Source organism: Budorcas taxicolor, chromosome 7 (genome assembly GCF_023091745.1).
Source record: "Budorcas taxicolor isolate Tak-1 chromosome 7, Takin1.1, whole genome shotgun sequence".
NCBI lineage: Eukaryota > Metazoa > Chordata > Mammalia > Artiodactyla > Bovidae > Budorcas > Budorcas taxicolor.
Window position 1 is genome coordinate 40,425,600 of NC_068916.1, and position 19,943 is coordinate 40,445,542.

Sequence of the window (19,943 nt, forward strand, 5' to 3'; positions counted from 1 at the left end):
AGTCCCCAAACATAGAAAATTAAATTTGTTTTTTTCACATATGAATCTGTCTCATATCATTTTAGTTATGAGACCAGCCCAAAGCACTCACAAGTGTAGAAGAAAATTATTGCCTCCCCTAAAACAGGCTCAGTCCTGATGCTGCTCCACATACATTCACCATTTAGGTCTTCTTATCCTGTCCCATGTTGCCCAGCACCACCACTGTGCTGAAGGTGCTGAAGTCTTCCCTAACCTCACTCACATATACCACTGTTTACACAACATCTCCCACTTGTGTGTCTAGGATGATCTTTAAGAACTGAACAAGGCCAAACCTCACTCAAGTCCCCATCCCTTTCCTTCTATAGTCTTCTCCCTTCCAGGTAATGTCAGTGCCACCCTTTGTTTGCACATGGGGTCATCCACATAATTGTCTTTCTCTCTTATCTACACATCTACAATCCTGTGACCTCCCCAAATCTATCTGGAATCCAGTTACTCTGCTTATTTCCATCATCGTTGCCCTAGCCTTGGGCAGTTCTCAGCTTGTCACTCACTCTCTTGACCACCTGAGAAGGACGACCAGGTCTTCTGCACCAACTCTCAGCTCTCCACCAGCCAGCTTTGCCCTTCAGGCCTCCAAGCAAAAGGCCAGCATCCCATCACTTCAAGTACAAAGAATTTGCCCACTTACCCATCAAAAGAGGAAAGATATTTCTGGTCAGATCTCAGATCTGAAAGTTTCCACTAAGTGAGCAGAAAATGCAGTCTGGTGAATTGCTCCCTGCAACCCCTAGCACAGGAACACTCCAGAGAACTGTCCTTGTCCAGGCAAATGCAGACAGAGTAGAGAGCAAGGACAGGTAAACCTCTAGCCTGCGTGGGAAATGACGCCCAGGATGGGAGGCAGTAAAGAATATAAGAGCCTGTGGCTTGAGACCTTCCTTGGGGCGGCGGTGGGAGGAGGGGGGTGGGGGGGGGGGGGGAGATGATAGTTGATAACCCGTTTCTAGGAAATGAAAACGAAACCATTGCAATCATGTTCCTAGGAAATGAAAACGAAACCATGGCAATCATGTTCACATCTTTCTCTACAGCAGAAATATTTCCCAGAAAAGAAATATACAAGAGTGTAACTTTAGAAAGCTCGGTGAGTAACGAGCGGGCACAGAGGTACTAGGGGCGAGGAAAAGCAGGTTTCCAAGGACCCCTGGGAGGTCATCTAATGAAGACAGCCAGGAGAGGACAAGGGACAGAGAAGGAGGAAAGCTGTGAGCAACTTTTCAAAGCTTCCAGTGAGTGAGGAGAGAAACATTTCTCTAACCGTTCTCTGTCTTTATGGTTTTTTTCCTTAATTTTAAATTTTATGTTCATAATTACAGAAAACTAGCCAATCTGATCACATGGACCACAGCCATGTCTAACTCAATGAAACTAAGCCATGCCATGTGGGGCCATCCAAGACAGACAGGTCATGGTGGACAGGTCTGACAGAATGTGGTCCACTGCCTGAGGGGATAGCAAATCACTTCAGTATTCTTGCCTTGAGAACCCCATGAATAGTATGAAAAGGCAAAATGACAGGAATTTGAAAGTGGAAATCCCCAGGCCAGTAAGTGCCCAATATGCTACTGGAGATCAGTGGAGAAATAACTCCAGAAAGAATGAAGGGATAGAACCAAATCAGAAACAATACCCAGTTGTGGATGTGACTGGTGATAGAAGCAAGGTCCGATGCTGTAAAGAGCAATATTGCACAGCAACCTGGAATGTTAGGTCCATGAATCAAGGCAAAGTGGAAGTGGTCAAACAGGAGATGGCAAGAATGAATGTCGACATTCCAGGCATCAGCGAACTAAAAATGGACTGGATGGGTGAATTAAACTCAGGTAACCAATATGTCTACTACTGTGGGCAGGAATCCCTTAGAAGAAATGGAGTAGCCATCATGGTCAACAGAAGAGTCTGAAATGCAGTTCTTGGATTCAATCTCAAAAAAACAGAATGATATCTGTTTGTTTCCAAGGCAAACCATTCAATATTACGGTAATCCAAGCCTATGCCCCTACCAGTAACGCTCAAGAAACTGAAGTTGAACGGTTCTATGAAGACCTACAAGACCTTTCAGAACTAACATCCAAAAAAGATGTCCTTTTCATTATAGGGGACTGGAATGCAAATGTAGGAAGTCAAGAAACACCTGGAGTAACAGGCAAATTTGGCCTTGGAATGTGGAATGAAGCAGGGCAAAGGCTAATAGAGTTTTGCCAAGAGAACGCACTGGTCATAGCAAACACCCTCTTCCAACAACACAAGAGAAGACTCTACACATGGACATCACCAGATGGTCAACACCAAAATCAGATTGATTATATTCTTTGCAGCCAAAGATGGAGAAGCTCTATACAGATAGCAAAAACAAGACTGGGCGCTGACTGCGGCTTAGATCATGAACACCTTATTGACAAATTTAGACTTAAATTGAAGAAAATAGGAAAAACGACTAGACCATTCAGGTATGACCTAAATCAAATCCCTAATGATTATACAGTGGAAGTGAGAAATAGATTTAAGGGCCTAGATCTGACAGACAGAGTGCCTGATGAACTGTGGACAGACCATGGCATCTTGTCCCATCAGTTCATTTCAGTTCAGTCGCTCAGTTCTCTCTGACTATTTGCGACCCCATGAACTGCAGCACACCAAGCCTCCCTGTCCGTCACCAACTCCCAGAGCTTACCCAAACTCATGTCCATTGAGTCAGTGATGCCATCTAACCATCTCATCCTCTGTTGTCCCCTTCTCTTCCTGCCTTCAATCTTTCCCGACATCAGGGTCTTTTCAAATGAGTCAGCTCTTTGCATCAAGTGGCCAAAGTATTGGAGTTTCAGCTTCTACATCAGTCCTTCCAATGAACACTCAGGACTGATTTCCTTTAGGATGGACTGGTTGGATCTCCTTGCAGTCCAAAGGACTCTCAAGAGTCTTCTCCAATACCACAGTTCAAAGGCATCAATTCTGTGCTCAGCTTTATTTATAGCCCAACTCTCTTGTGCTTCTTTCAGCCCAGCGCTTCTCATGATGTACTCTGCATGTAAGTTCACAACCTGAGCATTAGCGTATTTCCTCAACTGGGAACACTCTTCCAACTTACAGGTTCATGTTGTTTCTGTGCTCAAGGTCCAAGGAGCAGTATCTTTCACAAAACTTTTTTCAAAAATGCCCCAGTGGAGAGAACCAATTTGTCAGCTGTTGTTCGGTTGCCAAGTTGTGTCTGACTCTTTGCGACCCCATGGACTGTAGCACACCAGCCTTCCCGTTCATGGATCACTGCCTTGTCATGGTGAAGGGGCTTGAATAACTCAATGAAGTGATGAGCGATGCCATGCAGGGCCACCCAGCATGGATGGGTCATAGTGGAGGGTTCTGACAAAACATAATCCACTCTAGGACGGAATGGCAAACCACTTCAGTATACTAACCATGAGGATCCCATGAACTGTATAAAAAGGTGAGAAAAATTTGTCATCTACTACTCAGTGATTTGGGCTTCCCTGATAGCTCAATTGGTAAAGAATCCACCCACAATGCGGGAGACCCCGGTTTGATTCCTGGGTTGGGAAGATCCCTTGGAGAAGGGATAGGCTACCCATTCCAGTGTTCTTGGGCTTCCCTTGTGGCTCAGCTGGTAGAGAATTCATCTGCAATGCGGGAGAATTTCGTTCAATCCCTGGGTTGGAAAGATTCCCCTGGAGAAGGGAAAGGCTACGCACTCCAGTATTCTGGCCTAGAGAATTCCATGGACAGTCCATGGAGTCGCAAGGAGTGGGACACGACTCAGCCACGTTCACTTTCTTTCTTTCAGTCAGTGATTTGGGACAGAAGACAGCATGGGAACTGTTTTACCACTGACCAGATTTTAAGATGACTGAAAGAATTTCTCAGCCAGTAACACTGAGGTGCAGAGATTAGAAGAAGAAGGCCTCTTTCCTTTCTCACTAATACCAGCCCTCTGGCTGTCATGAAAGGAGTTTTTACTCACAGAGTAAGACATATGGGGATGAAAGGAGTGTATGGTACACTGATGAGATATGTCTGGCGATGGGCTGAAGGCTACCAAATGAGACAGGTTCACCCAGTGCTTAAAATGTGGTCAGCTATCATATAATCTCCTGAAGGAGCTACAGAAGCCTCCTCTGAAAGAGTCTGGAGGGCCCTCAGATGCTGCCCTTATAAGAGCCTGATGCTTATACACATTGATAGGTGGACTCACAGGTCTCAGTTTGGAGACATCTCAAAGTTCTGTCCTCTCCCACCAGACTCTGAGACTTTCCTTCTTCTTCTCAGCCACCTCCCAATTCCCCACTTTGCTCTGCCTGTGAAATCATTCAGTCCCTTCTGAATGCCGTGTTAGGTATAAGAAACTTCCCTTTCACCCTTGGACGATGTTGATTAAAGCAAAGCACTGGAAATGCCTCTCTATTTTCCTCCTCCTGAGTTCCTTCTTCCCAGATGGAAAGATTCATTAGCCCTGCCTGTCTCATCTGGGAAGAGGGAGCTTTGAAAATAAAAAGCACAGATGTAAATATTTGATGACTCTCGTTTTGTAGCAAGGGTGTTTCCACAGGGACCCACACAAGATACATTTGAGTTGTGCTTTGCAATCTTGTTGGAAGGCCACTGAAATGGAGTAAAAAGGTCCAGGGACCTTGGAAAGTCATGACTTCTGGAGAAGGAGAAGATTGTATGAGTCCCTGTGTTGGCCACATCTGATTGACAAGCTGAGGTAGAGGAAGAAGGAGGATTTCCTCAATATCCATGCTCTTTATAAGGACAATTAGGCCTAGGGGCAAGTTGACATACAGACTGCATTCTGAGAGTGTAAATACTGCACAAGGATGTACATTAAGAATTGAGGAACAAAAGAATTTTTAAAATCAATGCATCCATAACAGAAGGTCCCAAGCTCCTTCCCTTTTAACATCTTGCACACCTATTAAATATGAGGCAGCACACACAGTGATCGCCTTCATCCCCCACTGACTGCATCCTCTCCTGAGCAGTGGGGGAGCATGGAGGAGCAAAGTGATAGTGGGCCACGCATGCCCTCCTCCACATCTCAGTGCCCTCCAGCCTCTGAGAGGACCTCCAGAACATGGGAATTTGAGGGATGACTTCCACCATGTACATACCTTACTCAGTACAGATCCTGATCCACTATCCTATACCAGTGATGGAAGAAGGAAGAAAAGTCACATATGTGAGTCTAATTGCTATACCATCAGGAATGAGAAGCCTAAGACTGAGATAGGTGATGTTGGTGTGTGCTAGGTCGTATTTCAGAAGTTTGATATAAAATTTGGTGAGTGAAAAACACTCTCATTTTCTCTCTTCTGCCAGTTCACTTATTCTGTGCTTTCCTTCCTAATTCATTTCTACTCTTTCATATCTCTTGTCCCTCATATTGTCTTGTTAACCCAGTGTTGAAAAAGTTCTGGAAATATAAACCCTGAGTTGGTTTCCTTCCCCCTTCTCCTCAGAAATATCTGAAAATACGACATTCTATACTCTTTCTCTAATCCTCTCTCAACTATTTCTCCTATGTAGTTTTCTAAACTCTTCACTTGACCATGGTCCCAAATGTGTGTGTTTTCCTCATTTTCATGAGGAAGACATTGAGATGATAATGTCCTAATGATAATAATGATAACAGGGGATCATAATTCATAAAAATCCAATGGATAACAGTCATCCTCATTGTTGCCAACATTTTATTATCTGAATAAATCATGCAAAAGAAAACTACTTCATAACACTGGAAGATTAATGAAAGGTACATGGTACATTTCTATCATGATTCGAGGAAAACAGCTCAGAGAGTGCAGTAAACAGGCTATGGTCAAATTCACTTGTAGAGCAGTAAAGTATCAATGTGGAGCAATGGCCTTACTCAAACAGAGAGAAAATATTTTCCAATTGGGAAGCATTGGCCTTGGTGGTATGTAGAAGATCCTGACCCACTCAGAGAACACAACAGGTGAGGTTCACTTGTTATTCACATAGATAACTCCATCCATCTCTACTTCTTCCTATCAGACTTCATCTCCTCAATCTTAGCCAAGACTCTTTTAGCATCTTCCGCCACTGTATCGATGAATTTCAAATGTAGAGAGTAGACTTTGTAAAACTGGAAAATAGAAGACTGGGGGAGTCCAGTAACTGAGCAAATGAACTCAGCACACTTCTTGACATTGGCTATTATACTGTCATCCTTCACAAGTGAATTGAAATCTGCGGACTTCATGAGGCTGTAGATCTCTTGCTCAGATATGCCCAGGTTCTGGGCAATCTGACTGACCGACTCCTCATCCAAACCAAAATCGCTCTGATAATGTTTCAACTGCTGCTTCTGTTCAGACAAATTAAAGCCACAGAAGAAAGGCGTCAAGGGGATGAAGGCCAAAATGGCTGCCCTGACGGCTTTCAGCCAGACCTTCTCCTTGATCATAGCTCTCTTCATCTCAATGAAAGACTCAGACAAATTTGGGCACAGGAGGAGAGCGATGTAGCGCTTTTCAGCAGGGAGATCCTGCAGCAGTGTCTCCTGCAGTTTCGGGAAATCAAACTTCTTTGGCTTAAAGTTGGACACCAGGAAGACAGTCGGCTCAGATACAATTTTGCTGAGATTGACCAGGCAGTTGTCTCGGATCTGCTGAAGGACTGTCTCCTTTTTGAAAGATCTGGGTTTGCTTTTCCTTTCATTATATAAATCACTATCCACCTTGGTTCTAACAAAGTAGAATTTTTTTCCCTTCTCCTGAATCTTCTGGGCCAGGAAAGCATCGTTTGCGCTAAACCGTGAGGAAGAAATAATGATGAAAAAGTCATAGTTATCATCTCCCACTACTTCTTGATAAGGGTCTGGATTGGATTCGGGGGTCCCAGTTCCAGGCAGGTCCCAGAAGGTCATGTTGGGACACTTCGGATGTGGATAGGCAGTTTTCTTTGTGGTGGTTGGCACAACTCCAACAGAAGCAGATCCAGCCTGTTCATGACCAATTCCTCGCAAGACATTGATGAAACTGGACTTGCCAGAACCAGATTGCCCAATCACAGCCACATTCAGGGTAGCATTCTCGGCGCTCTGAAGTGCTCTCTGAATTTCTTCAGCCGCCTCTATTGGCTGCCCCTTCTCAAAGTCTGTTTGAATACGTTTAAGGCTTTCCTGAGGGAGGATCCCCCCAACTTCACTGACTAATGTTTTGTAGAAAGACGGTAATTCTGAGGTCAGTTGCCCAAAATCATTTTTTAAAATGAAGTTTAAGAGGAGTAAATCCATGCCAGTTAACTGAATAATCTGTGGAAAGGAAGAGAGAATGAGGAGATAAGGTGAATGAAGCAACAGAACAGACACAGAGTCAGCTGAGAAAACACTCTGGTCTTAACAGACCAGTCCCATCTCTCAGGCAGACTCATGTGTCTACAGTTAATTTATTTCCTCTGATGACTTATTTTATTGAAGTATAGTTGATTTACAACATTGTGTTAGTTTCTGGTGTACAGCAAAGTGATCCAGGTACACATATATGGATTTATAGGTGGCTCAGTTGTGAAGAATCTGCCTGCCAATTCAGGAGACACAGGAGGCATGGGTTCTATCCCTGAGTCAGGAAGAACTCCTAGAGGAGTAAATGGCAACTCACTCCAGTATTCTTGCCAGGAAAATCCCATGGACAGAGGAGCCTGGGGGGCTACAGTCCATGGGGTCGCAAAGAGTTGAACACAGCTTAGTGACTGAACAACAACAGCAATTAATAGTTTATGTCAGCTAATCGCAAACTTCTAATTCATCTCTCTCCCCTCTTTGCCCTTTGGTAAGCCGAAGTTTGTTTTCTCTGTCTGTGAGTTTGTTACTGTTTTTAAAATAAGTTCATTTGTATCATATTTTAGATTCCATGTATAAGTGATGTCATATGATATTCACCTTCCTCTTTCCAACTTAGTTCACTTAGTCTGGTAATATCTAGGTCCATCTATGTGGCTGCAAGTTGCATTTGTTCATTCTTCTTTTATGGCTGAGTAAGTATGTCTTGATGGCTTTTGTTTCCACCATTGCAGAAGACACTGCCTGTTTTCTATGCTGATAATTTATATGCTCAAGGAGTCAGGCCTTTGTGGAAGACAGAATAATGGTTCCTAAGTTGTCCACACTGTGAACTCCATAACTTGGGAGTGTGCTACTTTATGTAGCAAAAAGCACTTTTTACTTGACATTAGTTTTTAATTCCACTGCTAGTCAAAGCCTAATGCTTAACCTGTCCATGTTTGATTATTGCAGGTAAAAAATATCATCTAAAAATGTGAGGACAAGAATAAAGGCTTAGTGTGTGCATCAGTTTTTGAAGGTAATTAAGTTAATGATGCTCAGATGAAAAGATTTTCTTGGCTTTATTATTATCCAAGTGGGCTAAATATAATCACAGGAATCACAGGCAAGATGGAGGCAGGGCCAAATGCTGAAAAGAAGATAGGATAGTAGAGCAGAGGTTGGAGTGAAGATCTAGGAAGAGGGAGGAAAGGCAGTGTGCCAAGGAATGTTGGGCAATTTCTAGAGGCTGAAGGAGACAAGAGAATGGATTCTCTCCTGGAGCCTCCAGATAGAACAGGCCCTGCTGACACTTTGATTGTAGCTCCTTAAGATTCATTTTGACTGCTCACCTCCAGATCTATAATAGAATTAACTTGTTACACAGCAAGGGGAAACTAATACAGACAGTCTGTACTGTCATGACCCCTGAATACAGAGACCAGCACCTTTCCATTCTGCAGGAAGACTCACTTAGGTCAAGATGTTAGTGAGCACAGAAGGCTTCCAGAAGGACCTCATTTCCAATAAGCTGCAGCAAATCAGGACAGGACCTAGCTTGTGGGAGAGGCAGGAAGCAGGGACAAGTCCACCAGGTGGTGACCACCAGGACATATGTTCCAAACATGTGTTATAAAATCTGTCTCCTGTATGTCTTGGAGAAGAACCAAAAACACAGTCATTGTGGTATAGCTGCCCAGTGGGAGCTTAATATCTGTTTACCTCACTTCATGGACCAATCTGGGTAGAATATAAAATGTGTAACAAGAAGTTGTAGAGGAAGTAAATAAGAGCTCTAATTTTCCCTACCCAGTTCAACACAGTTTTGAAACATGGGTATCTGCTGAAACCGAGGTAATTTAAAGACGTTATTAATATTGCATCAGTAGAATCTCCTATCATTTACTATGAGCAACGACGGGTATATCAAGAAAGTGTGATTGAAGAGATATTTATACATCTAAGGTTGTCTCAGGAATTACCAGTGTGCTCTGTCCATTAGGGGTGTGCTGAATGCTCTCCACCCCCACCCTACATATCGAGCAAGGACAATCTTAGAAAAATAAGGAAAATCATGATTCTCCAATATAAAACAAATACATGTTAAGGATTTTATTAACTAATGACTTATGAAGGAAGTGAGCAGATGTTACTGCTAGTTGAATGAATACTCAGGAAGAGATACAATTGTAGTTCAAGAGTATTGAAATGAATGTCAAAGTGAGACAAGAATGCTGTTTTCTAAAGAGAGGGTGGGAAGTCTATTGAACTGCAACAGACAGATTTTATATATGTCTGCTGGTCTCATACATTCACAGGTGAAATTAATGCTCAAAGTGATTGTATGAGTAAATGGACCCTTGCAAGTTGCCTGGGTCATGCAGGCGGAGCCATCACGAATGGATTAATGCCCTCATACAAGAGACCTCAGAGATCTAGCTTAACCCTTCTGTCACATGACTTTACAGGAAAAGGCACCCACCTAGGAAGTGTGCTCTCATCAGACGCCTAATCTATAGTTGCCTTCATCTTGGTTTCCAATTCTCCAAAAATAAAAGAAATATATATATATTTTCACTAGGGAACCCAGTCTGTGGTATTTTGTCATAGCCTGCATGGATTAAGAAAATGGCAAAGAAAAGAATTACTTTTCATTCCTCTTAATTATCAAAACTCAGAGAGATTTAAATAGCTCTATGGTAATAAGGCTAGAATCAGAAAATGCCAGGGTGCATCAAACACTACATAATTTACCATTGGTGAAAGCAGGAAACATTCTCTTCTTCCAAATTTTCTTACAACTTTTTCAATTTAAAAAAGGGAGAAGAAGAAAAGGCATCTTTAAACATCAAGGTTATCTGTTTTCCAAAGAGGCTGGCATGAGCTTCTGGATGGAATTGCAGCTCTCTACCAGCCACGCCTGCCCTCAGTCCTTCAAGCACAAAGCCAGAATTGGCCACTGCAGATATACAGCATGCTTCCTCACCAGCTCTAGAGAGAAAACAGATTTCCTGTGACAGAGAGCAGATCCAAATGTTTCCATGAAAACAGCAGATGATGCACAGGAACACTTCCTAGAACTTTTTTTTTTACCAGGAAATGCGATCAGAGTGTGCTTCTGTGCTCACTGTAAAGAACAAGGGTTAGCAAGTCTCTGTGGTCCCTGGGTAATGAGGCCCAAATGGGAGGCATCAAGATGCCTCTAACCTAAGTGTCTCTCTCAGGAAGAATTTGAGCAAACTCTGGGAGATACTGCAGGACAGAAGAGCCTGTCATGCTACAGTCCATGGGGTTGCAAAGGATCAGACACGACTTAGTGTGTAAACAACAACAGGAAGATGTGGTTGATATTTTAGAACTCACATTTTGAAAAGAAAATGGGAGGAACTTCCATACCATGTATGGTGTATTTTCAGTATATTTTGTACATCATGAAAATAAACAAAGTATATTTTATACTGTACTTTGGTGCCAGCATAGAGATAAACCAACTGACCCTCAGGACACAACACTGATCCTTATGTTTGACTCAAGCATGTGTGGAATTGTGTTTAATAGGAGATATATATGGCACGTCAGTGAGTAAAGAAAGTACCGTGTAGTAATGGAGCTGGAAAAATTGGTCATCCTGGTTATCCATATGGAGAATGTTACTGATTCTCTGCTTCTATCACTATTGATAATCAACTCTAGAAGGAGAGTAAAGACTGACATTTCAAACGGAAAACTCTAGAAGAAAATATAACTGATCTTAGAGTAAAAAATTTCTTAAACAAGATACCCAGATGATAGCTATATAAAAAAGATTGACATGTGAGGTGGCTTAGACTACATTAAAATGAAAAGCTTCTTTTCATGAAAAGAAATGCTTAAGGGGGGTAAAAATTTCTTTAGACACATGGAGCAGATATTTGCACAAATGTGTTAGGCTAAAAATCAATGCAAAGATGATATTTTTTAAAATGGTAGAAACAGTAAAAAGCAAGACAATCTAGCATGGACGTGCAAGAGAGAAATAAACACATCTTTCTCAGAAACAGAAAAGAAAAAACCACATGTGATCAGTAAGCACACAGGAACTTCAACAGCCTCCTTAGTAATGAGGCTGATGCAGACCTGTGCACAATGAGATGATAGTGCATATCAATTCAACTGGAAAATTTTAGAAGTTTGACAACACTGAGTATCAGGGTCTCTGAAACTTTGAAAAGCCAGTATGGATAAATTTTACAAAATTGTACATTCATGTACTTTGTGACCCAGCATCTCCACTCCTAAAATGGTACCAAGGAGTCAGTGTGCAAAAAAGTACAGGTGACATGCAAAAAGTGTTCCTAATAGCAGTCTGCATATTGACAGAGAATGGATAAATAAATTGAGTTCTACAACACTGAAAAGAATGATCTATTGTTATCTACTGCTGCTGCTGCTGCTAAGTCGCTTCAGTCGTGTCTGACTCTGCAACCTCATAGACGGCAGCCCCCCAGGCTCCTCTGCCCCTGGGATTCTCTAGGCAAGAATACTGGATTGGGTTGGCATTTCCTTCTCCAATGCATGAAAGTGAAAAGTGAAAGTGAAGTCACTCAGCCCTGCCCGACTCTTATCGACCCCATGGACTGCAGCCTACCAGGCTTCTCCATCCATGGGATATTCCAGACAAGAGTACTGAGTGGGTTGCCATTGCCTTCTCTGCCATTGTTATACATAGGTTAATAAACACTATGTTTTAGTAACAGGATGTTGAGTTTAAAATATATAAACAGAAGTTAGTAAAAACAATAGGAAAAAAAGTAGAATACCTTTTATATCAAAGAGTGTTCTTCCTATATTTTCTTTGAAGAGTTTTATAGTATCTGGCAGGGTTTCTAAAGAAACATTTCTCCAAGAAAGGCATACAGATGGGTAAAAGGAACATGAAAATATGCTCAGCATCACTAAACAAGAGAAATATAGATCAAAAAATATAGATCAAAACTACAGTGAGGTTGATACCTTACACCTCTCAGGTGGTGCTAATGGTAAAGAAACTGCCTGACAATGCAGAGGCATAAGAGATGCAGGTTCAGTCCCTGGGTCGGGAAGATCCCCTGGAGGAGGGCATGGCAGTCCACTCCAGGATCCTGCCTGGAGAATCCCATGAACCAAGGAGCCTGGCAGGCTACAGTCATTGGGTTGCAAAAAGTCAAATATAACCGAAGCAACTCAACACGCATGCATGGTAATTTTATTCCTATTGTTTTAAGGAATCTCCATACTGTTCTCCATAGTGGTTGTATCCATTTACATTCTCATCAACGGTGTAAGAGATTTCCCTCTTCTCCGTACCCCTTCCAGCCATTTTTACCACTGAGTAATCAGCCATAAAGAGGATCTCATTTTAAAAAGGATACTCATTTTATGGTTAAGTAATCAGCCATAAAAAGGAGCTCATTAGAAGTCAGTTCTAATGTGTGAATGAACCTAGAGCCTGTATAACAACACACAGTGAAGTAAGTGAGAAAGAGAAAAACAAACATTGTATATTAATGTGTATATATGGAATCTGGCAAGAGAGTACTGATGAACCTGTTGGCAGGGCAGCAGTGGAGATGCAGGCATAGCAGACTTGTGGACACGATGGGGGAAGGAGAGGGTGGGACAAATCAAGGGAATAGCACTGAAACATATACTTTACCATATGTGAGGAAGATGACCAGTGGGAATTAGATGGATGATGCAGGGAGTTCAAACCGGGTGCTCTGTGACAGTCTAGAGGGGTGGCGTTGGGTGGCTTAAGGGAGTGGGTATATATGTATGCCTATGGTTGACCCACGTTGATGTATGGCAGAAATCAATATAATTTTGTAAGGCAATTACCCTCCAATTAAAAATAAATAAAATTTTCAAAGAAAGTTACTCTGGTCACCTGCTCCCAAATGACATGGAAGTATCTTTTATGTAGAATTAACTCTTCTGTTAAGACCACAAATTCAGCACCCACAGGACTACCAAATTCTTGTCTGGGATTTGCAGCTGTGCATTTCAGCTATGGTCCAGCAGCAGGGGTGTTCTCTTTTATTTAAAAAAAAAAGAAGAAGAAGAAGAAGAGGGGTAATGTGGGTGCTGTGAGCACAGCGGCTGACCTCCTGACAGACAAGGGAGACAATGGGACAGCGTTAGAACAGCAGGCAGGCTCAAGGGAGATCTGACACTTTTGTAGGTTAGTAGCCTATATTTATGGCCTCAAGACAAAGAAAAATACCGCCGGAAGGGTGGCATTAGGTGATTGGTTAGGGTGCTAGAGAGGCTGGGCATTTTGCCTAATTTGTGGTAAGGAAGTTGGCCTGTAAGGATCAGAGGAGATTTCAGCAATGGTTACTTGGGGATCAGTCAGTTTTGGAGACGACCTTGATTCTGGGCTCTACTTCTGTGGCATTTCTGTGAGGCTTTCCACCTTTTGCCTTGGGAGAGGACTCCATAGAGGATGGGCATAAAAAGAGTTGCCTAGAGCCCTCAGGCGATGGTGTAGACCAGCAGTTTTCAGCCTCATTTTATTCAGAAAACCCCCTGCAAGCAGTTTAACTATAAACGCAGGAAGCAGGAAATAGGTGGGGTCTGTGAATTACTCTGCAAATGCTTGCTATGATTTTCAGTGGCATTGGTAACAGTTCTGTGGTGACGGACATGGATAGACTTCTAATATTTTCATCTCCTTTGGGCATAACATGTTCAGGGGGAGGCAGGTATATCTGGACATTAATATGATCTCTGAAATTCAGAGGCAAAGTACACAGCCCCTGGTTTGTAGAGGCAAGGAATGGCTCAGAAAATATCCTGTCTCCTGGTTCCAATCAGGTAGACAGAATTCCAAACAGTCTAACAAATAATCTCCAGACGGTTATAGAGGTGAAGATTCACCTTCCCTGGTTCAGTCCCTCCTCCAACTGAGGCAATTGCTTCAGGGAGAGGAAAAGAGGCAGCTTCTTTCCTGGAAAGAGGAAAAGCTGCCTCTTTTCCTCTCTTTCTTTCTCCTGCTGACCCCATTATAAGAATAGGAGCTGACTGAGAGGATGACACCAGCAGCAGGGATCTTAGCCTGGAAGCAGGGCATTTAAATGTTTTAAAAACTTGTGACTTTCAAGGGATACAAAGGAAGGAACATTGAGCAATGAGAAGACATTCTGTTTCAAAGTGAAAGAAAAATAAGATGAGTGACCAGTGTAGGGGAGCAAAATTATCACCGCAAAATGTTTCTCTGGTATTAGGATTATTTTAGGTTGTTTATTTTTCAGAAACACAATGCTCAGGAAACTTTCTTTTTTCCCTCCCCCTTAACTGCTTAAAAGCAGTTAGATAGGGGACTTCCTCCAAGAAAGGAGCTCTATCACCAGAGGTAACTAAAACCAATAGGAGCTGGGCATAGTAGGCTGGGAAATTGACCAAGGCCTATTTGCTCCCATTCTGCTCTGTGTCCCACTTCTCTATATGGCAAGACAAGTACTTGTTTACCAAACTTTTGCTCTTCCCATTGCTATGTGCACTGTCTTCCTCACCTTTGACGTACTAGACCCCTAAACCCACCAGCTTTGCTCAGAATGAATACATTCTGATTGCCTGATTGCCTCTGAGTCTCATATTCTTCTAGAGCCATCCGCCTTACCTATGTATCAGTTCAGTTCAGTCGCTCAGTCGTGTCCGCCTCTTGGCGACTCCATGAATCGCAGCATGCCAGGCCTCCCTGTCCATCACCATCTCTTGGAGTTCACTCAGACCCATGTCCATCGAGTCAGTGATGCCATCTAGCCATCTCATCCTCTGTCATCCCCTTCTCCTCCTGCCCCCAATCCCTCCCAGCATCAGAGTTTTTTCCAATGAGTCAACTCTTCGCATGAAGTGGCCAAAGTACTGGAGTTTCAGCTTTAGCATCATTCCTTCCAAAGAAATCCCAAGGCTGATCTCATTCAGAATGGACTGGCTGGATCTCCTTGCAGTCCAAGGGACTCTCAAGAGTCTTCTCCAGCACCACAGTTCAAATGCATCAATTCTTCGGTGCTCAGCCTTCTTCACAGTCCAACTCTCACATCCATACATGACTACTGGAAAACCATAGCCTTGACTACGGACCTTGGTCGGCACAGTAATGTCTCTGCTTTTGAATATACTATCTAGGTTGGTCATAACTTTTCTTCCAAGAAGTAAGCATCTTTTAATTTCATGGCTGCAATCACCATCTGCAGTGATTTTGGAGCCCCCCAAAATAAAGTCTGACACTATTTCTACTGTTTCCCCATCTATTTCCCATGAAGTGATGGGACCATATGCCATGATCTTCATTTTCTGAATGTTGAGTTTTAAGCCAGCTTTTTCACTCTCCTCTTTCATTTTCATCAAGAGGCTTTTTAGTTCCTCTTCACTTTCTGCCATATGAATGGTGTCATCTGCATATGTGAGGTTATTGTTATTTCTCCTGGCAATCTTGATTCTAGCTTGTGTTTATTCCACCCCAGCATTTCTCATAACCCTGCATAGAAGTTAAATAAGCAGGGTGACAATATACAGCCTTGACATACTCCTTTTCCTATTTGGAAACAGTCTGTTGTTCCATGTCCAGTTCTAACTGTTGCTTCCTGTCCTGCATACAGATTTCTCAAGAGGCAGGTCAGGTGGTCTGGTATTCCCATCTCTTTCAGAATTTTCCACAGTTTCTTGTGATCCACACAGTCAAAGGCTTTGGCATAGTCGATCAAGCAGAAATAGATGTTTTTCTGGAACTCTCTTGCTTTTTCCATGATTCAGCAGATGTTGGCAATTTGATCTCTGGTTCCTCTGCCTTTTCTAAAATCATCTTGAACATCAGGAAGTTCATGGTTCACGTATTGTTGAAGCCTGGCTTGGAGAATTTTGAGCATTACTTTACTAGCATGTGAGATGAGTGCAATTGTGTGGTAGTTTGAGCATTCTTTGGCATTGCCTTTCTTTGGGATTGGAATGAAAGCTGACCTTTTCCAGTCCTGTGGCCACTGCTGAGTTTTCCAAATCTGCTGGCATATTGAGTCCAGCACTTTTACAGCATCATCTTTCAGGATTTGAAACAGCTCAACTGGAATTCCATCACCTCCTCTAGCTTTGTTCGTAGTGATGCTTTCTAAGGCCCACTTGACTTCACATTCCAAGATGTCTGGCTCTAGATTAGTGATCACACCATCATGATTTTCTGGGTCGTGAAGATCTTTTTTGTACTGTTCTTCCGTGTATTCTTGCCACTTCTTCTTAATATCTTCTGCTTCTGTTAGGTCCATACCATTTTTGTCCTTTATTGAGCCCATCTTTGCATGAAGTGTTCCCTTGGTATCTCTAATTTTCTTAAAGAGATCTCTAGTCTTTCCCATTCTGTTGTTTTCCTCTATTTCTTTGCATTGATCGCTGAAGAAGGCTTTCTTATCTCTTCTTGCTATTCTCTGGAACTCTGCATTAAGATGCTTATATCTTTCCTTTTCTCCTTGCTTTTCGCCTCTCTTCTTTTCACAGCTATTTGTAAGGCCTCCCCAGACAGCCATTTGTTTTTTTGCATTTCTTTTCCATGGGGATGGTCTTGATCCCTGTCTCCTGTACAGTGTCATGAACCTCATTCCATAGTTCATCAGGCACTCTATCTATCAGATCTAGGCCCTTAAATCTATTTCTCACTTCCACTGTATAATCATAGGGATTTGAATAGGTCATACCTGAATGGTCTAGTGGCTTTCCTTGCTTTCTTCAATTTGAGTCTGAATTTGATAATAAGGAGTTCATGATCTGAGCCACAGTCAGCTCCTGGTCTTGTTTTTGTTGACTGTATAGAGCTTCTCCATCTTTGGCTGCAAAGAATATAATCAATCTGATTTTGTTGTTGACCATTTGGTGATGTCCATGTGTAGAATCTTCTCTTGTGTTGTTGGAAGAGGTGCTTGCTATGACCAGAGCATTTTCTTGGCAAAACTCTATTAGTCTTTGCCCTGCTTCATTCCACATTCCAAGGCCAAATTTGCCTGTTACTCCAGGTGTTTCTTGACTTCCTACTTTTGCATTCCAGTCCCCTATAATGAAAAGGACATCTTTTTGGGGTGTTAGTTCTAAAAGGTCTTGTAGGTCTTCTTAGAACCGTTCAACTTCAGCTTCTTCAGCGTTACTGTTTGGGTCATAGACTTGGATAACTGTGATATTGAATGGTTTGCCTTGGAGATGAACAGAGATCATTCTGTTGTTTTTGAGATTGCATCCAAGTACTGCATTTCGGACTCTTTTGTTGACCATGATGGCTACTCCATTTCTTCTGAGGGATTCCTGCCCGCAGTAGTAGATATAATAGTCATCTGAGTTAAATTCACCCATTTCAGTCCATTTTAGTTCACTGATTTTTAGAATGTTGACGTTCACTCTTGCCATCTCTTGTTTGACCACTTCCAATTTGCCTGATTCATGGACCTAACATTCCAGGTTCCTATGCAATGTTGCTCTGTACAACATCAGACCTTGCTTCTATTACCCGTCACATCCACAGCTGGGTATTGTTTTTGTTTTGATTCCATCCCTTTATTCTTTCTGGAGTTATTTCTCCATTGATCTCAGTAGCATATTGGGCACCTACTGACCTGGGGCGTTCCTCTTTCAGTATCCTATCATTTTGCCTTTTAGTACTGTTCATGGGGTTCTCAAGGCAAGAATACTGAAGTGATTTGCCATTCCCTTCTCCAGTGGACCACATTCTGTCAGACCTCTCTACCATGACCCACCCACCTTGGGTTGCCCCGCAGGCATGGCTTGGTTTCATTGAGTTAGACAAGGCTGTGATCCTAGAGTGATTAGATTGACTAGTTTTCCGAGGTCAGGGGCGGCAGGGAGAAGCCACCTCATGCCTGAGGCCAGGGGCGGTGGCCCTGAGGCCCCACCCCGTGCTGCCAGGATTAGCCACCCCATGCCCAAGCCCAGCGGTGGCGGCCTGGAGGAGCAACCCAAGGAGGTGTGGCTGCGAGGGTGGGCACAGGAGGGCCTAGAGGAGCTATCCCACGTTGAAGGTCAGGAATGGCAGCGATAAGGAGATACCCCTCGTCCAAGGTAAGAAGCAGCGGCTGTGCTTGGCTGGAGCAGCTGTGAAGAGATAGCCCACGCCCAAGGTAAGAGAAACCCAAGTAAGATGGTAGGTGTTGCAAGAGGGCATCAGAGGGCAGACACACTGAAACCATACTCACAGAAAACTAGTCAATCTTACCTATGTATAGTAATTGTCTTTGCTTCCCCACCCCCCCATCTCATGTCAATTTAATTCTTAGACTAGCTACAAGAACCTAGAAGGTTAGAGGAAAAACTTTCCTGCTCACAAATCATTTTTTTTAAACTAAAGCAGTTTAAAAACTGTGCTGACCAAACTTGTTTTGTTTGCCCCTCCCCACTGCAAGCTGAGATCTAAGATTGGGTGTGTCTAGGTTGTAATGGAACAAAATATGCTGCCCAATTTGTGTCTCCTTGGCATTAGGGTTATCTAGAATAACTAATTTTAAGAAACCAAAGACTCAAGAAGAGCTTTACTTTCCCCTTAACTGCCTTAAAGAATTTAGGTAAAGGGCCTATTTTAGAAAGGAGTACTATCACCAGAGATACCTCCAGAGTATGTGTTAGGTAGAGTAGACTTGGGGGAACTTAGCAAGGCCTTGGAGAAGGCAATGGCACCCTACTCCAGTACTCTTGCCTGGAAAATCCCATGGATGGAGGGGCCTGGTGGGCTGCAGTCCATGGGATCGCTAGCAGTCGGAAATGACTGAGTGACTTCACTTTCACTTTTCACTTTCATGCATTGGAGAAGGAAATGGCAATCCACTCCAGTGTTCTTGCCTGGAGAATCCCAGGGACGGGGGAGCCTGGTGGGGTTGCACAGAGTTGGACATGAATGATGCGACTTAGCAGCCACAAGGCCTATTTGATCAAAGTCTTCTCTGTTTCCCATTGATTTTGCCTGGCATGTCAAACATTTGTTTTTCCCATCTTTCAAAAATTGATTTCCCTCTTTGAAGTCCTAGCTCCTACCTTTCTCCTGAAATCCAAATGGCATATAAGCATCAATTGCCTGAATATCTGTGTGTTATATATTTGGAGTCCCCAAACATAGAAAATTAAATGTATTTTTTCCTCATATTAATCTGTCTCATATCATTTTAGTTATGAGACCAGCCCAAAGCACTCACAAGTGTAGAAGAAAATTATTGCCTCCCCTAAAACAGGCTCAGTCCTGATGCTGCTCCACATACATTCACCATTTAGGTCTTCTTATCCTGTCCCATGTTGCCCAGCACCACCACTGTGCTGAAGGTGCTGAAGTCTTCCCTAACCTCACTCACATATATCCCACTGTTTACACAACATCTCCCACTTGTGTGTCTAGGATGATCTTTAAGAACTGAACAAGGCCAAACCTCACTCAAGTCCCCATCCCTTTCCTTCTATAGTCTTCTCCCTTCCAGGTAATGTCAGTGCCACCCTTTGTTTGCACATGGGGTCATCCACATAATTGTCTTTCTCTCTTATCTACACATCTATAATCCTGTGACATCCCCAAGTCTATCTGGAATCCAGTTACTCTGCT

General features: G+C 42.8%; 1 protein-coding gene across 1 annotated transcript; it reads right to left on the reverse strand.

Annotated features, from left to right (window-relative positions):
* Positions 1-6,061: 6,061 nt before the first annotated feature.
* LOC128050854 (T-cell-specific guanine nucleotide triphosphate-binding protein 2-like) lies at positions 6,062-7,321 on the reverse strand. Its single transcript, XM_052643278.1, has one exon. It carries the CDS (start codon positions 7,319-7,321, stop codon positions 6,062-6,064), a length of 1,260 nt encoding a protein of 419 aa, XP_052499238.1.
* Positions 7,322-19,943: the final 12,622 nt, after the last annotated feature.

Excerpts from the sequence above, each read along its gene's own strand:
- LOC128050854 (XM_052643278.1), bottom strand. The coding sequence starts at position 7,321 with ATGGATTTACTCCTCTTAAACTTCATTTTAAAAAATGATTTTGGGCAA.